General features: G+C 42.5%; 3 protein-coding genes across 13 annotated transcripts; 1 reads left to right on the top strand and 2 right to left on the bottom strand.

Annotated features, from left to right (window-relative positions):
- Nucleotides 1–7: 7 nt before the first annotated feature.
- Nucleotides 8–4,985, top strand: METTL5 (methyltransferase 5, N6-adenosine). 8 transcript variants are annotated; one of them, XM_065840972.2, is made up of 8 exons: nucleotides 8–93; nucleotides 701–822; nucleotides 1,461–1,575; nucleotides 1,983–2,164; nucleotides 2,562–2,644; nucleotides 2,941–2,992; nucleotides 3,669–3,718; nucleotides 4,873–4,985. In XM_065840972.2, exons 2-8 carry the CDS (start codon nucleotides 714–716, stop codon nucleotides 4,924–4,926), a joined length of 645 nt encoding a protein of 214 aa, XP_065697044.1. In that variant the 5' UTR covers nucleotides 8–93; nucleotides 701–713; the 3' UTR covers nucleotides 4,927–4,985. The 8 variants fall into 8 exon arrangements, with proteins under 8 accessions (XP_065697044.1, XP_065697042.1, XP_065697043.1 ...); XM_065840970.2 differs by lacking the exon at nucleotides 8–93 and adding an exon at nucleotides 296–366; XM_065840971.2 differs by lacking the exon at nucleotides 8–93 and adding an exon at nucleotides 367–474.
- Nucleotides 4,629–16,043, bottom strand: SSB (small RNA binding exonuclease protection factor La). 3 transcript variants are annotated; one of them, XM_071811046.1, is made up of 13 exons: nucleotides 15,912–16,011; nucleotides 12,934–13,299; nucleotides 10,504–10,580; nucleotides 8,936–9,039; nucleotides 8,599–8,773; nucleotides 8,318–8,425; nucleotides 8,115–8,215; nucleotides 7,799–7,870; nucleotides 7,675–7,717; nucleotides 6,816–6,956; nucleotides 6,262–6,445; nucleotides 5,966–6,094; nucleotides 4,629–5,093 (listed from the first exon to the last, which is right to left on the bottom strand). In XM_071811046.1, the coding sequence occupies exons 3-13, from the start codon at nucleotides 10,567–10,569 to the stop codon at nucleotides 4,996–4,998; spliced, it is 1,221 nt and encodes a 406-aa protein (XP_071667147.1). In that variant the 5' UTR covers nucleotides 10,570–10,580; nucleotides 12,934–13,299; nucleotides 15,912–16,011; the 3' UTR covers nucleotides 4,629–4,995. The 3 variants fall into 3 exon arrangements, with proteins under 3 accessions (XP_071667147.1, XP_071667146.1, XP_065697035.1); XM_071811045.1 differs by having other exon boundaries at nucleotides 13,029–13,299; XM_065840963.2 differs by lacking the exon at nucleotides 12,934–13,299 and having other exon boundaries at nucleotides 15,912–16,043.
- A 2,905-nt stretch (nucleotides 16,044–18,948) lies between these two features.
- Nucleotides 18,949–24,154, bottom strand: KLHL23 (kelch like family member 23). Of its 2 annotated transcripts, XM_071811044.1 has the most exons (4): nucleotides 22,797–24,154; nucleotides 21,142–21,294; nucleotides 19,675–19,929; nucleotides 18,949–19,413 (listed from the first exon to the last, which is right to left on the bottom strand). In XM_071811044.1, the coding sequence occupies exons 1-4, from the start codon at nucleotides 24,007–24,009 to the stop codon at nucleotides 19,406–19,408; spliced, it is 1,629 nt and encodes a 542-aa protein (XP_071667145.1). In that variant the 5' UTR covers nucleotides 24,010–24,154; the 3' UTR covers nucleotides 18,949–19,405. The 2 variants fall into 2 exon arrangements, with proteins under 2 accessions (XP_071667145.1, XP_065697534.1); XM_065841462.2 differs by having other exon boundaries at nucleotides 18,949–19,929.
- Nucleotides 24,155–25,032: the final 878 nt, after the last annotated feature.

The following is a 25,032-nucleotide window of genomic DNA, read 5'->3' as shown; positions in this document are numbered from 1 at the left end:
TCCCGCCGGCCAGGCGGAGCTCAGTGGTTTGAGCCCTGTGGAGAGCGCTGGAGGACAGACCTGGCTCTCACGAGCACGTAACGGTTGTAACACGTAAGGCTGTAATTAAATGTATCGCGTTTATAACACGCGATAGGCAAAGCGAACACTCCTTAATTAAAGCCGGGAGAGCTCAGCTGCGTTGCACGCCTGCGGGTACCAGTTACCCCGCCGAGGGGCGGCGCCCGGCAGCTCGTGCGGCACTCGCCGTCCCGCGTCACTGGGCGGCGCGGCGCGGCGCGGCGCGGCGCGGGGCCGGCTCTCTGCGAGGGGCCGGGCGGCGCGGCGGAAGTGCGGGGTCCCTGGGCCCGGCCCGCCGGGGCTGCGGTGAGTGGAGGCGGCGCCACCGGTGTGGGGGTGTGCGGGCCGCGGAGAGGGTCCCCGGCGGGCGAGCGACTAGCGGAGGTCTCCGGGACTCGGTTCCTGCTTTGCGGGGTCCGTCGGTAGGAGCGGAACCCTTGGCCGAGGCGGGTGCGGGGCCTCGTCGGCGCCTGGCCTGGGAGTCGGTTACCGGCGGTGGGTGGGGAAACATCCGTGCGGCGTCAGCTGGGCCCGAAAGCCCGAGGGTGCTGAATGCGGTGGGATTTAAAGTGTAAAATAATTAAATATTATCTGTGGCTTATTTATATTATTGGAGCTGATTACACATTATTTTCCTTAGTTAAGCGATAAACATGAAGAAAATAAAGCTTAAAGAACTGGAAAGCTGTCTTCAGCAAGTTGATACTTTTGAGAGTCCCAAACTGCTCCTTGAGCAGTATCCAACGAGCCCGCACATCGCAGGTACAGGTTCCCTGCAGCACTGCTGTCTCTTCTACTGCTTCTTCATTAGCACTTAACAAAAAAAATATTTCTATTGTATTATCTTCTGTGAAGGCTTTACACTAAAAGTAGTAGAGAAATTGTATCCAGCAGGAATGTAATTACTTATTTTTAAATGACCTGTTAACTTATTTTCATTAGAAGTATGCTGTTAATGTATAATCTAAAAATAAGGTAATCTGATTTAAATGTCTTAATCTGTAAATCAGAAAGCTGAAATGGACTTATTGAACAGCATACAAAAACCAGTAAAAAGTGTACATACAGACACTCATCATACCTTAATTATTTTTTTTTCAATATTTTACATCTGGTTTTCTCCCACATACATTTTTCCTCAGATACTCACAGCTCTATGTGTAATCTCTCCACCAAAGATCTGCAGTTCTAGTACTTGCCAAAATGTTTTTAACTTCTTCTCACATATACATGAAAAAGAAGAACAGACAGTGAGAACATCAGCTTAATTTTGCTTGACAAGAAACCTTTAGCTCAGAGCTTTCTGAAGACAGAAGTAGGTTTCGTCATTAATCAGATGCATAATTGATATTATTGACCTGTGGCATTTTTGGTTTGTTTGTTTGTTTGTTTTTTCTCAGCATGTATGCTTTATACAATTCACAATACTTTTGATGACATTGAAAACAAAACAGTTGCAGATTTAGGATGTGGTTGTGGCATGCTCAGCATTGGAAGTGCAATGTTAGGAGCAGGGTAAGTATTTAATACTAAGTTCTGGTTGTTTTTTTTTCTGGTATAGAAGAGTAGAAAATAAGATTAGGACATAGTAATGCTGAACTAATCTTATTAAATATCTAATCTGGTACATAATAAGGTTATTTCATATGGTTAGACAGTCAATAACCATTCAAATAGTGGAAGGAGATGGACAGTTGCCATGAATTTGGAGGTGACAATGTTTGCTTTCCCCTGAAGTACTAAATGAACGTGTAAAACTTCCTTCACAAACTTTGAGAAAGGGCATTTTTATTAGCACTGAAGTAATAGCATATGCCTGTTACAAGTTGTGTACACAGATCTCTTTCAAAACTTTACTACAGAATTTAAACACCATTTTATTTTGCAACAGCCTAATGTGCGGCACTTTTTTTTTTTAATAGATTTTGTGTGGGGTTTGACATAGATGCAGATGCGCTGGAAATATTTAATAGCAATATTGAAGACTTTGAGCTCACCAACATCAACATGGTTCTGTGCGATGTCTGCTCTATATCTAACAGCATGTCAGAGACTTTTGACACTGTTATTATGAACCCACCATTTGGTACAAAGCACAATAAAGGTTGGTAATTCTGGAAGTCAGAAATAAATAGGAATGAAACAGCAAGGGAAACACTTTTAATGAAACATCTCCCTTTTTAATTACAATTACCTACTGTAATTACCTAGAATTTTGTGGATCTGGAATCAGTTTGTCAAGTACAGATTATCAACTTCAACATTGTAAATAACAATTGCTGGGTTTGAAATAACCATTACTAGCTATTTCATATCCCTATCATTTTTCTCTTTTACTAAAAGCAATTGGATAAGTTTTAGAAGTACTTTATGTACCTTCATGTGTTCAGTGCTGTTTCTCAAATATCTTACTCCAGAAAAATTGAAGTATGAAGCAGATCTTTAAATCCTCTAGTTCAAGCTTGCATTTAACAATTCTAAGAATTTCAACATTCTTTTAGGAATGGATATGATTTTTCTGAAAACTGCTTTACAAATGGCAAAAACAGCTGTATATTCCCTTCACAAAACTTCAACACGTCAGGTAAGTCCTTCATTTTAGTAGGGTGAGCATTAATGAGGCAATTAAATAGATGGCATTTAATTACGTTGTCTAGATATCTTCACTGATTTGTTCACACCTTTATGGGAATGAAACTCATTTCAACTAACTACTAATCCTGTCAAATAACTGATCTCACATACATCAAGATAAATGATCAGATGCTTCACCTTGAAAAACAAAAGCACAGGAGACTTCTTAAATACAGGAGCGGAGATGTTTATGCGACAGCGTAAGAAAGAGCTTTTAAATTTACCTGTATCTGTTTAATATTGTAGCACATTCAAAAGAAAGCAGATGAATGGGAAGTGAAGATGGAAGTCATAGCAGGTAAGATTAATTTGTTGTTAAAGGCAAAAAAAAAAAAGCCACCCAACATTTTGTTGGGGGGCTAATACCTGTAACACTACTAGCCAGTCTTAACAGCATGAGGTACATTTAAGTGTGATTTAACACTGAAAATAACATAGGTCTTCTTGTAAGCAGCATTTTTTTTATTACCTTGCTACCTGGCTAGAACACAAGCAGGCACTTACTAAGGCTCTGGGGAATACATATTCTGTCCAGAATTAGAACTTTATTTCTTCCTGGACTATATTCTGTCTTCAAGCAGAAGTTGGCTGTCATCTTGTTTCAAAAGGAGATTGTTGCTGTTTAATGAAACCAAAGTGCAGGTCAGTTCTCACACACAAAAAAAGCACCCTGTCCTTACAGTCACCTTAATATTTTTCTGAGAGTTGTTCAAGCGTCTTCCCAGTTCTTCCGTGTCACCAGCTGGATGCTTTATAGAGTCATACAACTTGAGGCACGGAACTGCATTTCTGCTATCCACTTACTGTGTTACGCGGTTGGCTTAAATGTTCAGTAATAATCTAGTCCAGAGGTCCAAACAGTTTATCCAGTCAGGGGCAGCAGAGCGGGGCAACAGGAGAACATGGGTGTAGGGTGTAAGTCAATTGACCAATCATAACTCTAGCGTAACAAGTGTTCTTTGTACTGTTCACAGAACTTAGATATGACCTACCAGCATCATACAAGTTCCATAAGAAGAAATCAGTAAGTATAAGACCTAACATTAATGGAGAAAATGCTCTGTCTTGTACTGGGCAGGTAAATAAATTGTACTTAAGAAAATTTAAGTTTGATGGCCATATGTACTGGATGAGGAATGCTCACAGCACCTGATAGAATTTCACTATGATGGCATCAAGTTCCATTGCTGTTACTACATTTTGTAATTGAACAGGGAAAAGAATAATTGTAATGTAAGTCAAAGTTGTACACAAAGACTAAAGCCAGCACTGCAACTAGGCGTGAAAATCCAAGGCAGGGGTATCAAACTCATTTCCACCGGGGGCCACATCAGCCTCAAAGGGCTGAATGTAATTTTAGGACTGTACATACAGTCTGTTAGGCTGATGTGGCCCCTGGTGAAAATGAGTTTGATACCTCTGATCTAAGGGCAGTATCCTTGACACAACTTTTAATAGTTATTTGCTTGATCCTATCTGCAAATGGAACTTAAACGGAATGAAGTGATGAAGGCAAGAGGAACTAGGATTTCATGGCTGTAGCATTATTTCAGTGTTACATGCTCTGTCCTATAACTAGCTACAGCCATTGAAATCCCTCACAGAACCATGTTGCAGGGGGTAGGAGGAAGTTGTGCACTTCATCTCACAATAGAAAATCTAGTCAGGATGCTGGAGTATTGAAGCTTAAGCCCATGGGCAAGTTTCCTGGGTGCTAAATGCTGGCCTAGAAGATATTTATCCCATTACCATAGGGGAAGTAGACTGAGCAAGATTTGAAGATGGTTAGGAATGCTGAGTAGCAAAGACTAGAAGTTTTATTCAGCTGTACCTGTTTTCTTGGTGACTTGAACTTAAATGATGGAAATATGTCCTTCAGATTTGCTGCTTCACAGTTACAGCTTTATACCATATTAACATCCAGGCTTCAGTAGTAAGCATTTTATGTTCTGAATTTATTGGCAGCTGCTATTTAACATAACTGCAAGATTACAGTAATGTCCAAAACCTTTTACATTTGAATGAGGTGCCAGAAAAGTTGAGAGATCTGACAGTATAAACAGAACTATAAATATAAAAGAGTTTCGCAGGGTGGTATGTTAAGAGTAAGCATGCTGCTTGAACACCAACAACAAAAAGCTGTAACCTAAAAGAAATGAAGCTTTCCTCTCATTGTAGGTTGACATTGAAGTGGATTTCATTAGATTTTCTGCCAAGAAACTCCTGAACTGAGGCATGTCTTTAAAACCTATTGTAAATGGAACAATAAAAAGAATTATTTTATTTTTTAATATTTTAGTATTACTGATTTCCATCTCCGTTTTCTGTTTTCAGTTGTTTTGGTGCAGGTTCTTCTTTTTCCATCTCCTCTAGTGGTCTCTTCTTGGGACTTGCTGGTTCTGCAAGATTGAATATGTAGTCATTTATGGTAAAGGAGAGCATTGCAGTATTACCTGCAATTTTCTGAAAAAAAACCTTCCTACCATGTAAGTTCAAGGATCAGTCCTAGTTTATCCACAGCCACTGCTATGCTAGAGCGTTTACTTATTACGGTGACTTAAAAGCTTTTATATGTTCTAAAACACCAACTTTGAAGAGCTTCCTCCCTGTATAACTTCACAGCAGGAAAGCAGGTAAGAAGATGAAGGGATACAATTTAAGAGGAGTAGGTTTTACTGGGTTTTGTTTAAGCAGGTGCCATAACTAATGAACAGAAGCTTAGTTCCTCATCTTCTCCAAGCTAAATACACAGAATAAGCAAAATATATACATGTGTATGTGTATATATATATATATATATATACACACATGTGTATGTGTATATATATATATATATATATACACACATGTGTATGTGTATATATATATATATATATGTGTGTATATATATATATATATATATATATATATATATAAAAACCACTATGTCTTCTCAGATCCTTGAGGAAAAAAAAAATTGACCACACCAGAGACTAAGTCTGTACTGTTCTGTAATGTTGCCAACAACTACCATCTTTCAACGCAGAATGCTTTGACCAGCCCTGCAGGACGGTCTCACCTATCTAGTAATTATTTTAATATGCTTTTTGGAGATTTCTGGAAGGAATCAAGCACAAGACCCTTAAAAAGTTACTTTACTGATACTGACAAAGAGGACAGAAATACTACAATGTAGGGGCAAATCTGAAACACTTCTAGGAAACACGGGTACTTTTCCAGAAAGCAGCTCCGTGTACTAAAGAAGCTGCATCCAGTGCACAGAATGACATACCTGTTTTAGTATCATCTTCACCACCTTCTTCTTCTTCAAACTTTATTTTCTTGCCCTGAAACTCTACTTTTCCTTTGTGTGCACCTTGAGGTATCTTTCCCCCTCTTCCTTTTCCTTTAATTTTGCGTCCTGTGGGGATATAAGATGTCAGGAACTTTGTATCATCTATCTTTTGACTGTCAAGCTCAAAAGAATGCTTTACAGTTAGTGTTTATCATGTCTTCATTCTTTATAGTTACTTTCACACAGTGCCACTTCTAGGACATTATAAAGGCTTAAACCAATAAAAGAAGGACCTTTTGTTTTCTGTTTCAGCAGTTCTTGCTGATCTTCCAGTATTTTTTTCAGAGCTTCTTTCTCTGCATCTCCTTCTAGCACTTCCCATGTAACATCCTTGTTTCGAAGCTGTAAATTTCCGTTATGCGCTTCTTTGGCTTTTTCCAGAGCTTCTTTTGCAGTACTCTTAAATAGGATAATTCCCTTAAAAAGAAGAGCGGCATTTGCATTTGAATCTTACTGCACAAACATTCAGCTAGAATGATGAACAACATATCCTGCTAGGTACCTCAGCAAGTTCATTAATTTTGCATGATGTAGAATATGTCTAGACTGAAACAAAGCCCTCAGACTGTCCTAATAAACAGTCTCTGTTGAACTTATCAACTGAGAAGGCTGGAACCTTTATCCATTCTTTTGAAAGAATTTAAGAGAATAATTTAATTATCTAAATATTCTGTGATTCCACAAGTCAAATAATTTATTACTTGATTATAAAGAGAACAAGCATTTAATAATTCAGTTTCAGACTTTACTACAGAGATCTTAACTCAATGTTTAAGATCCTACTGACCTCCTTTGCACCTCTAACAAAGTGTATCCATTTGATTTCTCCGTGACCAGAAAATACTTCATGGAGATCTTCTCTGCATGTTTGATCATCTAGGTCACCAGAAAACTTCAGAAGACATCCCATCTTTTCTTCCAGAGACTTCTAAACAAAATTTAAAAACCCCACATTTTTGTCAAAGAGTCAAGCTTGAATATTCTTTTTTTTTCCCCCTGATCCTGAGACTATTAAAACATGACAGTGATAAATAAGCAGTTGAAGTCACCCCCCCACTTTGCACCATCAGTAACCCAAGCATTCTTTCTACATAGCTTATTGATGCTGATGTCTAAGTCTTGCCTAGTGTGTCCCCCCTCCTTTATTCTTTTTTTTTCTTCTAATTTTCTTTGCTTACTGTGATGTATTTATGTGCAACTTAGTACTCCTTTCCTGTAAGAGACTTACAGTCTTTAAATTCTACAAATCAATTTTCTGAAGGCTGACATCTCAGGTCAAAAATCTATGTAATACTGATTAAATCCTTTCTGGAACAAGGATCATCTCAGTGGCGCATTTAGGATCAGTTCTGCACAGGCAAACATGCCTAATAATTTAAATTCAGGATATGATCCTTTAAACAAAATTAGTCCCTTTAAAATAAGAATGAATACCATGACATAACAAAGCCTTACTGTAGTTTAGTTGGAAAAGCTGAACTGGCTTTCTAGAATGTGCTCTATATTACAGAATTTCAAACTTCAAATATCCCATGTTAGCTTTACAAAATGTAGGTGCAGGAGCACGTTTGTTATGTGTGGGCTGAAAATCTATACAAAAGCAAACATTGCATACTTTTCAGTGTAGAGATTTAAGAAACCCATACCATTTCAGCATCTGCTGCTTGTTTCTGTTTTTCTTCTTTTTCCCTGTAGAAAATTTAAATTAATTAACAGTTGGTTCAAGTGCAGTCAGGTGAGCCAAACCAGGTACTTCAGTTGATGACTTACTGTTTAGCTCTTGCTTTAGCTTCTACTTTGTTTTGTCTTCTTTCTTCATTTTTCTTTGTACAGTACTCCTCCCTTCAATAGATAACAAGCTCAGTTAATACCACTTAAAGTATTCCATTACAATTACTTCATATGACAGCAGTAGCCAAGAAACAGTTGAGATTATCACTGGGAGTTGAGCTGCTAGCCTCCAAAAGGTACAGCAACCAATACCTGTACAACAGTGTAGAAACGCACGCTTCTCCAGTCAAGCTAGATTCTCGTCTGAATCCACCCTTGACCATTATGAGTTCATACCTCAGTTAAGTGCACTTACTTGAAAAGTACTATCAGCTCTGTGTCTTTGTACTTTTGGTTTGGGATCTCTGTGAACTTCTTAGCAGATTCAACACTGTCAAAAACTGCAAATATTGAGCCCTGTTAAATGGTAAGAGACATTCAGTGCTGGAGTAATTGAACAGAATGTTGTTTGTAGGGATCCCTGCCCCAGGTCTAACTGTTCACTGCAAGAGCTACTACCTTAAACGTTCTCTGCAATGTTCTTCTCATTTGAATGTTTTCAACTGGACCTTTATCTTCAAGCCATTCTTTGATGTCATCGAGAGTTGCATCTAGTGGAAAACCTTTCTGCAAAATATCAACAAGCTTCAATTATATGCAACAAACTGACACCTAGTCAGAAATTATAACCTTGTCAGAAATTGAAAGCCATCTAGTACAAGTTAATTTGAGCTTCATTTAGATGGTTTTCAGTCGAAGTCATGCAGGACAGCACAGAGCAAAGGAAGAGGTTTACTTACAACATACACAGATCTGTTTTTAATTGCAGCCTTATACTGGTCATTTAATTCAGGAAGGGGTTTGTTTGGAGATCTTCTGATTTTAGTTTTGTCTTCATTTATTTCCATTAAACCAGTCTTGGATTTTCTTAATGCTTCTACAATAACACTAAAATCTTTTGAAAGGCGACTTAACCTATTGAGTAAGCAGACACAGGTTATTACAAATATACAGGAAAAGCTGAACCCAAATGTTAAAACAGCAGTAGGAGCTGCACATACAGACCAGGGACATTTGGACCCAAATAAGCAGCTAAAAATCACCCTTCCATCCAGATTAGTTGTACTTTGTTTTTACCTGTTGAATTTGATCATTACTTCCAAAGGCACCCAGCCATCATCTAATTTGATCTGTTCCTTTAGGAACTTGTCTCTTGGTAGATTGTGATTGCCAAAATAGTACTGCAAAAAAAAAAAAAAGGGGGGGGGGGAGAGATTTGTCTTCAAATGTTTGGTCTTAAAAACTAATTTTCATCTGACAACTTACTGCAGTGCATTGAGACATATCAAATTAACGAATCTGAACAATTAGAAATTCTGAAATTATTATTGCCTGCTTTAATGTGGTATTTTTGGAAAAGCTAGCTGCCACACGTAAGCTCTATAAAAAGAGTGCTTCTTGCAATGGGACTAATGAGGCAAAGGACTGCAGTTTTGTTCAGGAAAAGCAGGAAGCTTGTTCTGTTAACATAAATTACTCATCAACCTGATCAAGCTCTGCAGAGTCAAATTTGTCACCAACACATTCAGGTTTTAGTCCTTATTTGAGGGATGTATAAGCAATAATATTGTATCTTCCACATTGAGAAATCCTACACATAGACTAGAGTTTCTAGGTCTCATTCAAGAAAATACTGTAACATTAAAATATTTTTTTTTTTTTAATTTACTGTGTTCTTATTTTGATCCTGTCCAGAGTGGGAAGAGCAGAGTGTCACGTAGCTGACAAATTGTCCAGTTCAGTCAGTCAGTACAAGATAGACAAGTTAATCAGATTCTTTTGCTTACTAGCAATAATCTAACCAGGGTCAAATACTTGAAGGCATAGGGTAAGTTGAACCCTTTCCACCGACATAATTGTGCTTTAAAAAGCCAATGCAGGTTTTATAACAATATCTCTGCCTCTAGTATACCTCAAAATCACATTACCACAAGTCTAGCTTTGTAGACTCTTTTTCCTCAATCTCTGTTCTTTTTTCTCCCTACAAATAATGACTACAGTGCCATATGTTAATGGGTATTCACACACAGCTGTATTTGTGTCCTTCAGGAAAACTATTTTTCCAGATGTCATTTTAAGTGATGTGCTCAGTTTTCCATTGTAGGGTTACCTTTCAAGCCTCTAGACTGAGAAACAGTTAATCTAAAGTAGGCATGTAAGTTTAGTTGTAATTTGTAGCAATAAATTACAGAGCGGTAAATTGTAATAGCAAGTTATGCAATCTGTCAATGTTTTGATCAGCACAGATTCCCCAGTAGGAGGATTCCCCCCCTCTCCAATTAAGTCATATAGAATTTAAATGCATTTTCCTATTTGCATTGATAGAATAACCCCAGTGAACACAGAATAAATTGTTCAATGATACATTTACTTGCCCTAGCACCTAAAACACTACCAAGTTAAACCTTTTGTGTTTTTAAATGGTGGTCTTAACAGGCAACTCCAGAGAAGTATAACTTCCAACTTAGACTACAATTATGAATTAACTTAAAGTACTAAATACCTGTCATAGACCTGTGACAGACATTTTTTGAAGACTCAGGTCTAATTCCCAATTAAGTTAACTTCTATTAGCCAAGTCCTTAACAATGAATGCCTCCAAAACTACATCCCAGTCCAGATCCCAAACTATAAATCGAACTTACCTCAATTTGCTGACAGATTTTGTTTTCCAAAATAGACATGTTTTCACTCTCTCCATTTGCAGCCATTTTAACCAGCTCTGTTCAAAAGAATATAGAGCAAATGCATTAAGTATTGAATAGTACTTTCCACAGACTTACATTTATGTAGTGTTGCATTTTACAGCACCCTCATCTAAACAAGATAACAGCCGAGGTTTTAGCCATATATTTATGCTTGTGAGCCATTTTAAACATGACTGCAGAACTCCAAGAGGAAACCATGAAACAAGGGGGAGGGGAATAAAAGCAAAATACTTTGGTTGGTAAGGCAGCATTTGACATTCTGCATTCAAGATAAGTGAAAAAAAAAATGCTGGCACTTTACAGCATTATTTATTATTTACCTTTTCTAGGCATAGATTCTCAGTTGGTACCTAACAGCAGTAAACCTGAGAGCCAACGTTTGCTCTTTAAGTCAAATCCAACCACTCATCAAAGCATCAATAACAAAACTTGTTTAATATTCTTACATAGGTATTATTAGAAACTATTCCTGAAACTTCTGCCTCCTAATAATCTTGGAAAGTTCAAGGAACTTCCTGGAGGATGGAATGAAAATATCTGCATTTACTAATGCATCCTAAACTTTACAAACTTGTCTTCAACGCATTTCTGCCTGAATACTGAATCAAGCATCTTTGATAAGAGGTATTAACTTGAAAGTAACTTGTTTTAACTTGAAAGTAACTTGTTACCTTAACTGCCATTAAGCATATAATCCTCATACATCAGATACAACCACTGCATGCACTAGAAGGTTGATAAGAAAGTAGCTACTGGCCAGAAAGTTAATTCACATCAGAAAACATCTCTCTAGTTGCTCTTAAGATAAGGATAGAGTGTGAAGAGTAATCCCTGAGGAAAAATGCAGCTTTATAAAACTGTCAGAATCAGTTTGAATTCAGTTTTGAACTATGAAGTACAGATTTCTCCCTTTGGCCACTATCACACTTGTTAAATCCAGCTGCAGAAGATGAAGCAGTTTCATAGCCCTCAGTTACCCCAGGTCACAAAGCAGTGATGACTAAGACTACTCAAAATGGGTTTGCACTCATGTCTTGCATGGTTTATTGGGAGGTTTAAGCACACACATTCTGCTCTTCTGCTGCTGACAGGACAGGAACATCTTTCAGAGCATCAAGATGACTGACAAGGTCGAAGTATGGAGAAATCCCGAGTCTCCCTTATCACAGGAAATTATGTTCATCAGCACAGCCACACAGCAGCCCCACCTTCTTATTTTAGTAGTTTAGTTCACCATTCCTCTTTCAGCCTGCAGTCTGCAGTACTCTTATTGCCTCCTCTTCCTGATGTCAATGCCAGGGTGCATTCTCTGACTCGCTTGTAGTTCTTTTTAATCTAGGCACTAGCAGCCTTAACATTTGCATCCTGGTCTCCACTACTGGACTGCCACCTGTACGTAACACTGTAACACTCCTTAAAGCTTGATTTCAGTGAGTGTTAGTCGACAGCTATGCTCAGGGGTGATATCCATTTGTCTGCAAAGCACTTCACAAAAATCCAGGCCATTGCACACCAGCTCACAGTTGCAGTTGCTTTAGTGATGTCTCACATGAGGCACTCTGACTGCAGGAGGCTGCCTCAGTTCACCACCCCATTCAGGTGCTGGCACTATCATAACGCTCCCCTGTGATGTTGTCCCCAACCTGACTTGTGAGAAGCCAGTGTTCCATTTCACATTATACCTAATTTGGTGTATTTTAATGGCAGTCTATGGAGTAGTCTCAGCTTTTTCTACTGCATGAACTAACTGACCACACTCTTTGGGTGTCACATCTGATCAAACAAAGTTAATCCCTACTGCAGGAATGAAAAAATAGTTCTGCTAGATAAATTCATCACTGACTTGAATCAGCTTGTAGAAGACACTAGTGATAGAACTGTTAGGGCAGGGAAGAGAATAAAAAAGAAAATCAGAAAAACCTTTCTGTGGGAGCAAGCAGTTGTAGTGGGTTGGGTTTGACATCAAACAATATCCTCAGAGTCAAACAACAATACTGAATGGCAGCTGGGTGAATCTTCGTATTCTCGAACCTTAGTTTGGCAATTTAAATCACATTGTAAAGTCTTCTCCAGGTGCAGATTTTTTTAAGCAGTATGCCACATATTTAAATGAAGCATTTTCTTAGGAGTGCTTTTCACAGTACAGCTCAATTAACATTTAAGACTACATATTAATTTACTAATATGGTGGTGCTACTGAAAGTGAGTTAATTTTCTTCATGCAGTTAGAAACTTTTCTTTGTTGTAGCCAGCACAGTTGTTGTTTGTATTTAGTTTGAGAATAACACCCCAGGACAGAATTAATGTTTTTCTCCAAGTAACTTTCTGGAGGTTTCGAGCTGAAACAAAGAGAATGTAAGAACTTACTGTTATCTTAGTTATTGTCAGGGAGACCAAGGCCTTTCAAGGCTCTCTGTCTGCAGGTGTGAGGCAGCTGGGAAGGGGGAAGAGATGGGACAGACCTTGACTGACATCCAGGCTCATCAATGAGAACATTCCACACCATTAGCATCATGCTTCATGTTTAAGGAGAGACAGGTTTTCCAGCTAGAGAGAGGGACATTTCAGTTCTGCTCCGTTTCAGTTGAGTTTCATTCAGGAGTTTATTTCAGTTCATCCTTTTCCCATCCTGCCATTCTGCAGTGGCCTCTGGGCCTTTCTGCCTTTTTCCCTCTTCCCCCAGGACTGGCTGTTCAGGACCAGGATGCTCTCTCTCTCTCTTCCAGGGAGTGGCTGCATAGTGTGGATGGAGTTAATGAGCAATTGCATTGAGTATCTTTTATTTTATATTCTATTTCCATTATATATATATATATATAGCTAGTAGTAGTCTATTATATTATTTTGTTATTTTATTAAACTGTTTTTATCTCAATCCATGAGTTTCTCCCTTCCCTTTTGATTCTGTCTCCTATTTGGAGGCAAGGGGAAATGAGCAAGTGACTTATCACAGTTTTGAATTGCTAGCTGGGGTTAAACCACAACAACTAAGAGGTATGAAAAATTCTGCCCTCTTGCATGTTGTGAGGAAAAAAAATAATTTGGCTTTAAGTTATGTATTTTGAGAAATGCATTAACAATGTGTTCTGGAGCTCTAGAACACAGACAGTGTGTTGGTACACACTGAAATACAGATTGAGCTGGACAGAGACCCCAATACACTGTCAAAGAGCCAGGTGGGGGCAAGTGCTCTGTGCTCCTCTGTAGCGTGAAACACAGACCAGCTTCCCTGCTTGCTCCTTCAGCAGTCTTTGCTCTTTTAACCTGTCTTACTGAACAGCACATGGATCTCCTGGAGCACGTTTTCCCTTAAATTCAAGGGTTTTTTTTAACAACTTGGGGCAGGGGGATTGGACTAGATGATCTTTTGAGGTCCCTTCCAATCCCTACATTCTGTGATTCTGTGAAATCACCAGCAGTTCTACCCCAGTTAACGAGGTGAGGATTAGGCAGAGGCTGCATGTCTGAGATGGTGTAGTTACAAGAAAAGCCATTCATAAAGCTGTTGACTTTGCTTTGGTGTTGTCATTTAGAGAGATCCACCCCTCAATCTGTCCAGGGTGGCCTGGCTTTTCTAGCCTCACCAAAAAAGAAAATCACACCAGTCTGAAACATGCAGGACAGCCTTCGTTTTAGTGTTGCACATCCAAGAAGCCTTAAGAAATGCCAAGATAAGTTACTAGTGCTGTGAAGCATAATGAAAGAACATATGCTTTTGTCTTGACCCAGCCTCTGCCACCTGAACTCCTTCAGCCTTGTTAGATCCTTGAATACTCTTTCTTGCACATCCCCAGTTCTCAGTGCACCAGTCTCCCACCCTGGGTACCAGAATACCCAGAACCAGTAACTCGCTTTCCACATAATAAGGCTCAGCTCCACTGCTAAGAAGAGATGAAAAACAAAGCCTATTTCTGTAGCAGTATTTTCAAGATAAAAACCAAACTGTACAAAAGTGCAAAACAACACAAGACTTGGGACAAGTCCTTCAGATTAAGTCTTACACCTGGAAAAGTTTTTCTAAAAAGCACCCGTTCAGCTGCAAGTAACAACTTACTGAAGGCAAGGCTAAGAAAGAGTCAAGCTTGCCACACGTGGAATTCAGTTCAGACACTGATCACGCTCTAACCTATTTAGAATAAAGCAGAAGCAGCCTTCTAATTTAAGAGAAATTCTGGTCTTGCTGCACATGCTCACTTCAGGCCCTTTAGCTCAGTCATTTGGCACAAGCCTGGCTTCTGGATCCAACTTCCAGATCAATAGTTTTCAGCCGCTGTGCAGCAATGAAGACTAATAAAAAGCTGGCAACGCTGAAGAACAGCCACAGTCTGAAGTCTGCAAAATCCTACCTAAGAGTTTATTCTAAGTGCTTTCTTACTAAACCACACTGAGCTGTTCCTTCTGTGTGCGAACAGCCTGTATCAGTACTACTCAAAATGAAAACAAAATAATGTAAGTAGACATGAGATTTAAACTACAAATGGAAAATGATAGTCAAGCCCTTTACCTACAGCAATATCATCCCACACCATGCTAGTGAGATCCCAGAAGAACCCTCAGGTGGATTTTAATGTTACCAGTAATCTATAGATTTATGGTCTGGATAAAATCTAGTTGCAGGCTGACTGCTTTTACCATTACTGTAATAGAGAGAGGGAACGAGTTTTAAAAAAAAACAATTCCCCAATAAAGTAAGATGGAACTGTTATTGATGGAACTCAGGAACCCGTGTGTGAGAGACCTGAGCCTTCTGACCAGGTTCTTGTATCAAAATACAGCTCTTTGTTTCAGGTAAGTTTTAACAGCCACCACTCACCATCACAATGGTATTGGCACAGTCAGTTTTGGGGTAGAATCGGTGCAATATAAGCAGGAATTTCTTACAAGCAGCACGTAAATGACAGCGATGTCGGCTCCTGAACCCCACGCCCGTGCTCGGAGCCCATCGGTTCGTTCCCAGACACTTCTACACCCGCACAGCGGCAGCACGCGCCGCCGCATACCCCGCAGTTCCCGCGCCGCCCGCGGCCCCAGCACCGCCCTCAGCCCGCCCGGGTCCCGCTGCGGGGCCGCGCTGCCGCCACCCGTGCTGCCGCCGAGCCCCCGGCGCTCCCAACCCCACAGGAAGCGCTGCCGGCGGGAACCGCGGCGGCTCCGCCCGCCCCGCAGCGCTGCGGGCCGAGCACGGGCCAACACGAGCTCCGCCGGGCACGGCCGGGCCCCGCGCCGCAACACGTGCTACCCCGCCCCAGGGGCTCCTCCCAACCGGCCCGCCAGCAGCCCCGGCACGGCCTGGCGGAACGCGCCCGAGCGGCGCCAACCCCCAGCGCAGCCACCCGGACACCAACCTGCAGCAGCACCGGCTCCCCCTCGCACGCGGCCCCGCTCCGCCGCTTTAAAGGCCGCAGTCGGCGGCGCGCGGTCCAGCAGCCCCTGCGGCCCCCGCCCGCCCCGTCACGTGGGCGCCGCTTCCGGGGCGGGAACCGCAGCGTTCCCAGGGCCTGCCGTGTGCTGCTGCGGCCGCGCTCCAGCCCTGCCCCACGGGTGCTGCGCTCCCCTCGCCGCCCGGCTGCTCCCCCCGCCGCCCCGCCACCGCTCCTCGGCGTGGCCAGGAGTGCCCCTGCGCCCGGAACGTTTCGGGGAACGGACACCGGCGAACGGGAAACGCGCAGCACCTGGCCGGGGCGGGGGGTCTGGCCACACGTGTCTGCAGTTAACAGAAGTAACAAACGGCTGTATTGGTACAGTGATGCTATTTGTACATTTATTAAATATTACAAACATTCACCGAGGTACTATAGATGTGCTGTAGACATCCATAGCGCTACAAACAAGGGGATCACACAAGTAAAAATAAATAGTCCTGACTTAACAATTGATTCAACTTCTGTATGTTCATTTTCTAGCTTACAAGTGAAACAGCAGAACAGTGTTTAACATAATACAAATCCGATAGCACAATAATTTAGTGCTCAACTGGTGTTATTAAAAATGTCTCACGCAGATGGCTGGCAGGTCCCCAGCTCTGAGCTTTCCACCTCCATGGGACACACGAGTCACTGACCTGGAGCCAGAGCCCTGCTCCTCCACTGAACTCAGACCCCTGCGGTTCTCAACACCCCATCGCTACACACCTTCTTGGGATGCACTACAGACACGAGCGAATTTAAAAGGGCATTACCGGTTACTGTAAAAAATAGCACCAGTTAAAATTTAACAAGTCTGAACTGCTACACTCCACTCAAGGCATTCAAAAATCTCTAACAAATCAGGATTTATCTGAAGCCCCAGTCAGCAATGTTACTGACTTCTGCTTGTGCCAGATCAGCAAGTCCTCTCTAAGCATGTGAGAACTAAAGGCTTTTTTTTACTTTGCAACGGGGCCAAGCAGCAACAACTTCCTCACCTGCAGGCTGCCCAGAGGGAAAAGGGGGCTCTGGGTTTCAGTGCTCCAGCCCTGGTGCAGCGCTGACCTTCACCCAAGTGAAGCAGCTGGTTTAGAAGCAACAGACAGGGGGACGCTTCGTTAGTCCCTACCTCATTCTGACGTATTTTCACTGACTTACAGTTGTGACAGAACACAGGCCAGAAGGAACCTTAGGGCCAGACAGAAGCTGCTGTTCTATGCTCATGTGTTTCAACAAACATGAAGCTCCACAGGCACATATTTTGCACTGAATAATTACATATATGTGTTGACTTCACCACAGTTTCGTTCAATACAAAGATCACCTTCATGCTTTTGCAATACTGTCCTTTAAATCTCCACCTGCCTCTGAACAGTTCTCCGCTGTGGAGATTTTCAGTAGAAACAAATTCACTTTTTTTCCTTTGCCCGCTTGCCCAGCCTGCACCTTTCAAACAGCATCAGAGTTCAACTCCCCACACCTCTTCACAGTTTAGTCTTTAAACAAATTACACTGGATCCTTAAATAGCTCTCAGTGGGATGGATAACAAAGCAAAACACTGAACCTACGCACACATGGGCCTCTGCCATAGTAAGGTGACACACAAAGACATCAAAACAAGAACTATATATACAGCACACAACTTCACATCAAAGCTCAGAGTTGACGGCCACCTGCTACCAGCAGTCAAATGCAGGTGAGAAATAACATAAAAATATGAAAGGAAAAAAAATGTTGAAAATGCTTATGAACAAGAACAATCATAAACTCAGGGCTTACCTGCTTGGTGTGATATCAGGTGTGATAAATCCAATAAAGCCCAAATTTCATTTTAGGCAGTGGTGCTGGTGTAGGCAGTTTCCACCACATGCTGCAGCAGCCCTGTTGTCCCTCCCTCCCATGCCCATGTGTGACAGCTGTTTCTGCTGTCATTTTATGAGCTGGATTGGGGAACTGATCTGGGCTAAAAGAGCCTCTCCGCTCCTCAAGGCATTTATTTATTTGGATCATCACTATCAGAGCCGGCAGCCCCACAGCAGCTGAAGCAGGACCAGCCGAGGGGCAGCAAAGGCAGGAGCAGAAACGCTCTTCACAGCCACCTCCTCAGCACTGGGGAGGCTTTGCCACCACGTACCTTCCACACAACTCACGCGCTTCCTTCAGTCCCTCTTTTTTCCCCCTCTACCCTCTTACTGATTTTCATTAAACCTGAAAAAAAGTATCCATTTTAAAGGCCTATACCTCTCTGTAGAACATAACTGAACCCAGAGAAGTGAGTCCAGCATTACAGGGGAGCTGACACATGCACAGAAAAACAATAGTTTTCCCCTTGCTCCCTCAGGGAACCCAGCTCACGAGAAGCCCCATGTTACACTGTCTATACAAGCTACAAGGAGAAAACAAATCCTAAGAAGTCACTGCAGTACTGATCCAATCAAATGCATTTCTATTGCTACCTACGTGGCAGGATGCAGAACTAGGGCTGGTGATGAGAAGGCTGGGGATGGCAGGCTCAAAACATCCGCTATTTCAATACCGCATATGGGTTCTGCTCTGCCAGCGCTGGCACTGCCACGCTGCGCTGGGAGCCGCCTGCTGCAGTCTCCCAGTGAAGAGGTGACAAACTTACTCCCTTCCTGCCCATCTCAAGCTGCTTTATTGACAGAATTTGAAGATCTCATATTACATTATGAGAGAAATAATAAATAAATCCAGTGGACCAGTCAGCATTCAATTTCTCCATGCATAACATATTCTGGTAAGTTTCTCCAGTTGTCACCTTTGCTCAAGTCACAGTTTAGCACTTTTAGAAAAGACAAAATGGTGTTAAACAAAATAGAGATGTTTGTATATTGGAGGGATGTTAGCAACTTCCCAGTCTCTCTCATTCCATTCCACAAAGACACACTTCTTAAATTTTATTTCAAAAAACAGTTACCATGTTAAGGCTCTCCTCTGAAAAAAAATCACCAATACCTGTGCATCGGCCAAAGAGCCCATTGTAAAGCCAGGCAGAGTCATTTTTGTTTCTCGTGGGCCCTGGCTTGTGCTGCAGAGCACTGTTCTCCTTCTGGCAAACTAGCGCTCACTTCCGGCTTGTGCTCTGGGGCTGCTGTGTGGCACTTTTTCCCTCAGAGCCTGTGCTCTCCTCCGCTCTGGCACCTGAAGGCAGAATTAGAGGCATCGTAGAACCGCCCATGATTTCTGGGTGTGATGGCCTAGTTATCCAAGTGAAATTGCTCTAAAGGTACAACAAGCTTAGCTTGTGGCAATGCACCATCTCTATAGCTAACTTCAGAGCATCAAAGATTTCATCTTAAATCCAGCAGACCATAGAAATGCAGAGGATTTTGATTGGCTTTACTCACCTTAGCACCAGATCATGGTTCCACCCAGTGATTAATGAAAACAGATCTGTTTTTCACAGTGGTTCCTATATAGCTGCACAAAGTATTATAAGACAGTCATTTTAAATCTTGTTACCACATTCATATTCCTGAATTGTTCAAAATAAAGACAAATTATACCTAGTTTTTAATGATGTGTGCTAAGAGATTGTATTAGACATCTCATTCATGAGGTAATCAGTACTATTATGAATACTGCATCTGCTGTTCTCTGTAACAGCAAAATGAAAATTAAATGTTTACACATTATACACACAGACACAGCCATGTGACCGCATAGCGCTTGGAAGATTACCTACTGCTTCCCATTTATTCTGTTCAGGGTTGTATTTCTCAATACTCTGCAGATACGTTCCTTTTGAATAGGAATACCCTCCCGTTACATAGATGCAGCCGTTCATAACCACCGCGCCACATTCCATCCTTCTCTCCATCATGTGAGCCATCTGCTTCCACTCATTTTGCTCGGGGTCATAGCAGTCCGTGATCGTGGTCTGTCCACCCACAAAATAGATCTTGTTTTGTAACGTAATTGAACACAATCCGTATTCTTCAGGAAGAAAGGAACACAGTTCAACTCAGCATGATAACATCAACGTAAGCTGCAACTATGTGACAAACATTTGGCACCACTGAGGGTGGCCGAGTTTCTCCACTGAGCTTAGGAGACATCTCCGGATTTTCTGCTACACTTGGTGAAACAAAGCTCAAGGCATTACAGAAGACACAAGCATCACAGAATCACAGAATGTTAGGGATTGGAAGGGACCTCAAAAGATCATCCAGTCCAATCCCCCTGCCGGAGCAGGAACACCCAGATGAGGCCACACAGGAATGTGTCCAGGCGGGTTTTGAATGTCTCCAGAGAAGGAGACTCCACAACCCCCATGGGCAGCCTATTCCAGTGTTCTGTCACCCTCACCCTGAAGAAGCTTCTTCTCAAATTTAAGTGGAACCTTTCGTGTTCCAGTTTGAACCCATTACCCCTTGTCCTATCATTGGTTGTCACCGAGAAGAGCCTGGCTCCATCCTTGTGACACTCACCCTTCATATATTTGTAAACATTAATAAGGTCACTGCTCAGTCTCCTCCAAGCTAAAGAGCCCCAGCTCCCTCAGCCTTTCCTCATAAGGGAGATGCTCCACTCCCTTAATCATCTTTGTTGCCCTACGCTGGACTCTCTCCAGCAGTTCCCTGTCCTTCCAGAACTGAGGGGCCCAGAACTGGACACAATATTCCAGATGTGGTCTCACGAGGGCAGAGTAGATGGGGAGGAGAACCTCTCTTGACCTACTAACCACCCGCCTTCTAATACACCCCAGGATGCCATTGGCCTTCCTGGCCACAAGGGCACAGTGCTGGCTCATGGTCATCAGTACTTAGTGAGAATTGCTTTAAAGACTTACTGTTAACAAGTGTAGAACATAGAGAAAACTCTCTTAAAAATAATATAAATTATTTTTGTGAAATGCCTATGGATAGATTTTATTAAAAGTTAGTTTACTATATTATTAAACAGAATGTAGCCATTCCTTAGTTCAACATTTGTATAGTGATTTGTATAGAACAGATGCTTGAAGAGGGTCTCCCCTTGCCCTCTCAGAGTGTGGAACTGGGAGATGACCCCACTCTGGCCCTTGCTGCCCTAAAGGAATTGCTCTTTTTATTAGGAACATACCAGAAACTCTGAACTGGGCTTAAAGACTCCCACATACGAATAATCAAATCAAGCTCTACGCTCATTACAGAAATTATTGTTTACCTGGATGCGGACTTGTGGTGACTATACTCCACTCATTGCTACCCGAATGGTATCTCTGGATTTTATCGTAGGTGCAGCTTCCCCTGTACCCATAGTGACCTCCGGTTACATAGATGACTTCGTGCAGGACACAGGCGGTGGCATTTCCAACACCTGTACACAGTGTGAAAGTCACAACACACCTTTAGACTACACACAATAACCACAGTCACTTGCATCCATAATCACATGTCAAATGACTTGTTAATTAATATTTTAGGGTGAAATTACGCTTGCAAGTATTTAACTGACCGTGAAATTAAATAAACTTGTCAAGACACCTTATTTTATGAGGGTGAGTCAACAGCAATAAATAAAACCACAGTAACTGATACATATTGCATCTAATACAGCCATGCAATATTTCACAATTTTTTTATGTAGTAATTGAAGACATATTGTCACATTGGTTTTGGAACAGGGAATTACTTTCTTATAAAGGTCTTTTAAAGTCACTTATATGGCAAGGGCAAAGATGATGAGAATTGAGATCATTCAGTGTCTCGGGGTATCTTTTCTGAAACTTTAGTCTTTCTCACACTATTGCTAATTATGCTATTGTATAACCAAGGACACAAACAGAACAGAGTCATGTTAATTTTGCTTGAGGAGAACAAAACAAAATAAAACAAGGGATCTGGCAAGATAAACTGAACCAAAATTAGGAAATTAGTGTGGGTTTTTTAAGCATCTAACAAGTTTCACACAGAAAACGGGACAAAACAACTGCACAGAACGTTGAATTGCTCACAGTATTAGCATAGGATTTCTATTTTTAAAAAAGGAAATAAAAAGAAATAAAAATACAATAGTAGCAATGTTTGTGGAAAATATACGAACGATGAAGAAAGCTGTAGGAGTATGAGAAGTGTTTGTTCCTGTTACAGATACCTCCAAAGCCTCTCATGTATGTAGAAAAACACAACACTGCATCAACTTACAGTAAAATTTTATAATTGTGAATAATTGCATTGATTTATAAAAATGTATAATAAAATGTATAATTGTGTATTAACTTTATAACAAAATAATACCCTTTAGTTAGGCTGTGATACGAATCCATACATTTTTTACAGATCATTATTTTGGCTGCTAGAAACAGGTATTAGTGCTTTTCATTATCCTCACACTAAATATTAAACATATGATATGCTGAAATATGAGGAAACTGCATGCAAGAAGTTTTAAATTAAGATGACACCTTTACAAATTAATGCATAGACAATCTTAGTAATCTGGTCTTATATTAAAATAATACAATCCTTTCATTGGAACTTGCTCTTTGACCATCCACTGAAAGGACTCTAATCCCAGGTATTTTTCCAATTTCTTTCTAATTTGAACAGAAATTTTACTCCTGAAAGAAGGCAAAATTAAACTGAAACTACCACTTCTTTTCCACTCTAGTGTTCTGTGGCACAGCCCAGCACAGCGTTTGGATGTTTGCAACTGTTTGGCTGGTAAAGACGTGAACCAAAGCCCACCAGCACTAACAGGAGACCCCCATGGCCATCGCTAGAGCTTGGATCAAACCCCAAACATGTCCATGGCACTAAAAAGTGGCAAATGTGAAAGGACGGACACCTGAGGAGAACGCCATACAAAAGCTTACCTACCTTTGATCATGTTTGCAATAGGAAGCCATTTCTTTTTTAAAGGATCATAGAACTCAGCTTCTTGCACTGGAGCTCCCTTTCGGTAACCACCCAACGCATAGATGCAGCCATTCAAGGTCACCACGCAGTGGTAATACCTCGCATCGAGCATGGGGCAGCCTTCTGTCCATTCATCTCTCTCACTGTTATATATCCACACGGTGTCAAGGGCTTCGATGCTCTCTGTTCTATAACCTCCTGTCACGTATATGTCTGGTCCCAAGCTAGTGACCCCATAGCTCTCTCTGGTGTGATCCGGCATCTCTGTTCCCTGGACCCATGTGTTGGTTAAAGGATCCCAAACATGCACTTCTGATAAGGGGTGCCAATAATATCCTCCAATCACATACATGGCTGCTGTGGGTCTTCTGGAAAGACCTTTGGGACTGGGGTTCAGAGCGCTGTATATGAGTGATCTTATCTTATTGTCATTAAGTCGGGTTTTTTTTTGTAGGCTTAAAGCTGACCTCAAATACATGTTATCCAAGTCCACTTTAATGCAGCTGAGCAGTTCATAGATGTCTTCAATTCTTTCCTCTGTGTTGTGTGCAACCCACTTAACAACAGCTTCGATGGCTGCCTCTTCTTTCCAAACATTGAGATTCTCTCTGGCGAGAATAAAAGAGAGCTTCTCCTTGCCAATGTCCAGAAACTCTTCCTGCTTCCACACTTCTTCAAACTGCCATAACAATATCCTCCTGGACTCTTTTTCTAGCTCTGAACAATCATGATATTCAGCAAAGGAGTGCATCCCTATGCAGTTGTCAGTATCTAGGTGCCTCACCAGGAACTGCTCACAGGCTTTCTTCACTGACACAAACTGGAGAAGGTCTGCCGCCTGGAGCAGGCTTTGGACATTCCTCTTTGTTATCTGGATCTGTGATGTGTATGCGTAATTCACGAGGGCTTCCAGCACAGCATGGCTGAGCCCGGGAAGTCTGATCTGGCTTTTCGATTTCTCTTTCATATCCGCTGTGAACATGGCTTTAAAATAATTGCTGCACGCCGCTAAGGCGGCTCTGTGGCAGTGGAAGATGACCCCCGAGGCGCACTGCAGGGTGATATCGGTGAACAGCCCGTCCAGGTAAAACTCCCGGAACGCCTCTAGGAACCCGGCGGGGTGAGCGGAGTCCCGGTAGAGGAACGCGTACTCCTCCTGCGCGGCCGCTGCCATGGCCGGACCCGCGGGCACACCGGCAGCCTGGCCGCTCCGGCCGCCCCGCGCCTTTGTCCGCGCCGCGCCCGCCGGCTCCCGGCCCGCCCCGCGCCCCTCGGCCTCCCCGGCGCGGTACTTACGCCCGGGCGGAGCGCGGCCGCGGCAGGGAGCGCTCCCAGGCCCGCGGCGGCCCCGTGACCATCTTTGGAAGAGCCGCAGCCCGCGGGAGGCGGCGAGGCCGGAGCGGCGGCTCCTATTTTGGTGCCCGGCCGCCTGCCCTGCCCGCCCCCGCGGAGCCCTCCGCGAGGTCAGCGGGTCCCGGCGCCCAGCCCGGCCTCCGCCCGCCGGCTCAGCCCGGGGACGCTCCAACCTGAACCGCCGCTGCTGCCCCGGGACTCCCCCCTCCTGGGGGCAGGGGTTAAAAGGCTCAGTACGAGGATGACATAAGGCCCGGCTGTATTAGGGACAGAAGCAGATGTCTGGGGAGCGTCACCAGCTTGGTGGCTCCCAGCACACAACAAAGCAAGGGGGCCTCTGACTGCCGCTAACAGCGACCTGAAGCCGCCTCTTACAGGGGCACCCGGCTCTTCAGGCACCAGGAGGAGCGATGCTGGGAAGGGCAGCAAGCTCGAGGGGCTACCCCTCACAGAAAGGCAGGATTCAAGAAGTGGCCAGAATTCTCAGACACCTGAACCAGGCAGGGGGCAAAGGACAGTCACAGACACTCCAACTACAAGCAAATTATTCAGGAAGGTTATATTGGCTTTTACCACTTCTGAAAACATGGTTCACAATTTAAGTCCTTTTTTTCTTCTCTGCTAGCAAAACATTTTTTGCAGTGGAGACCTTTAAAAGTATTTGAAGCACAGCATCCTCTGTGTCTAAGCAGATGTGCTCCCTCCTTCATCTGCAGCAGGGTTTGGATCCTCGGGACTGGGCAATCAGCTCCCCCTGCGCTGCCAGACCTCTCCTGGATTGAAAGGACTGGCAGCAGTTTCTCCTACCAAAAGGAGGTGGGTATTTGTTATTATTAGCTAAGTG

Source organism: Patagioenas fasciata, chromosome 7 (genome assembly GCF_037038585.1).
Source record: "Patagioenas fasciata isolate bPatFas1 chromosome 7, bPatFas1.hap1, whole genome shotgun sequence".
NCBI lineage: Eukaryota > Metazoa > Chordata > Aves > Columbiformes > Columbidae > Patagioenas > Patagioenas fasciata.
This window is presented reverse-complemented; position numbering and strand designations above follow the sequence as displayed.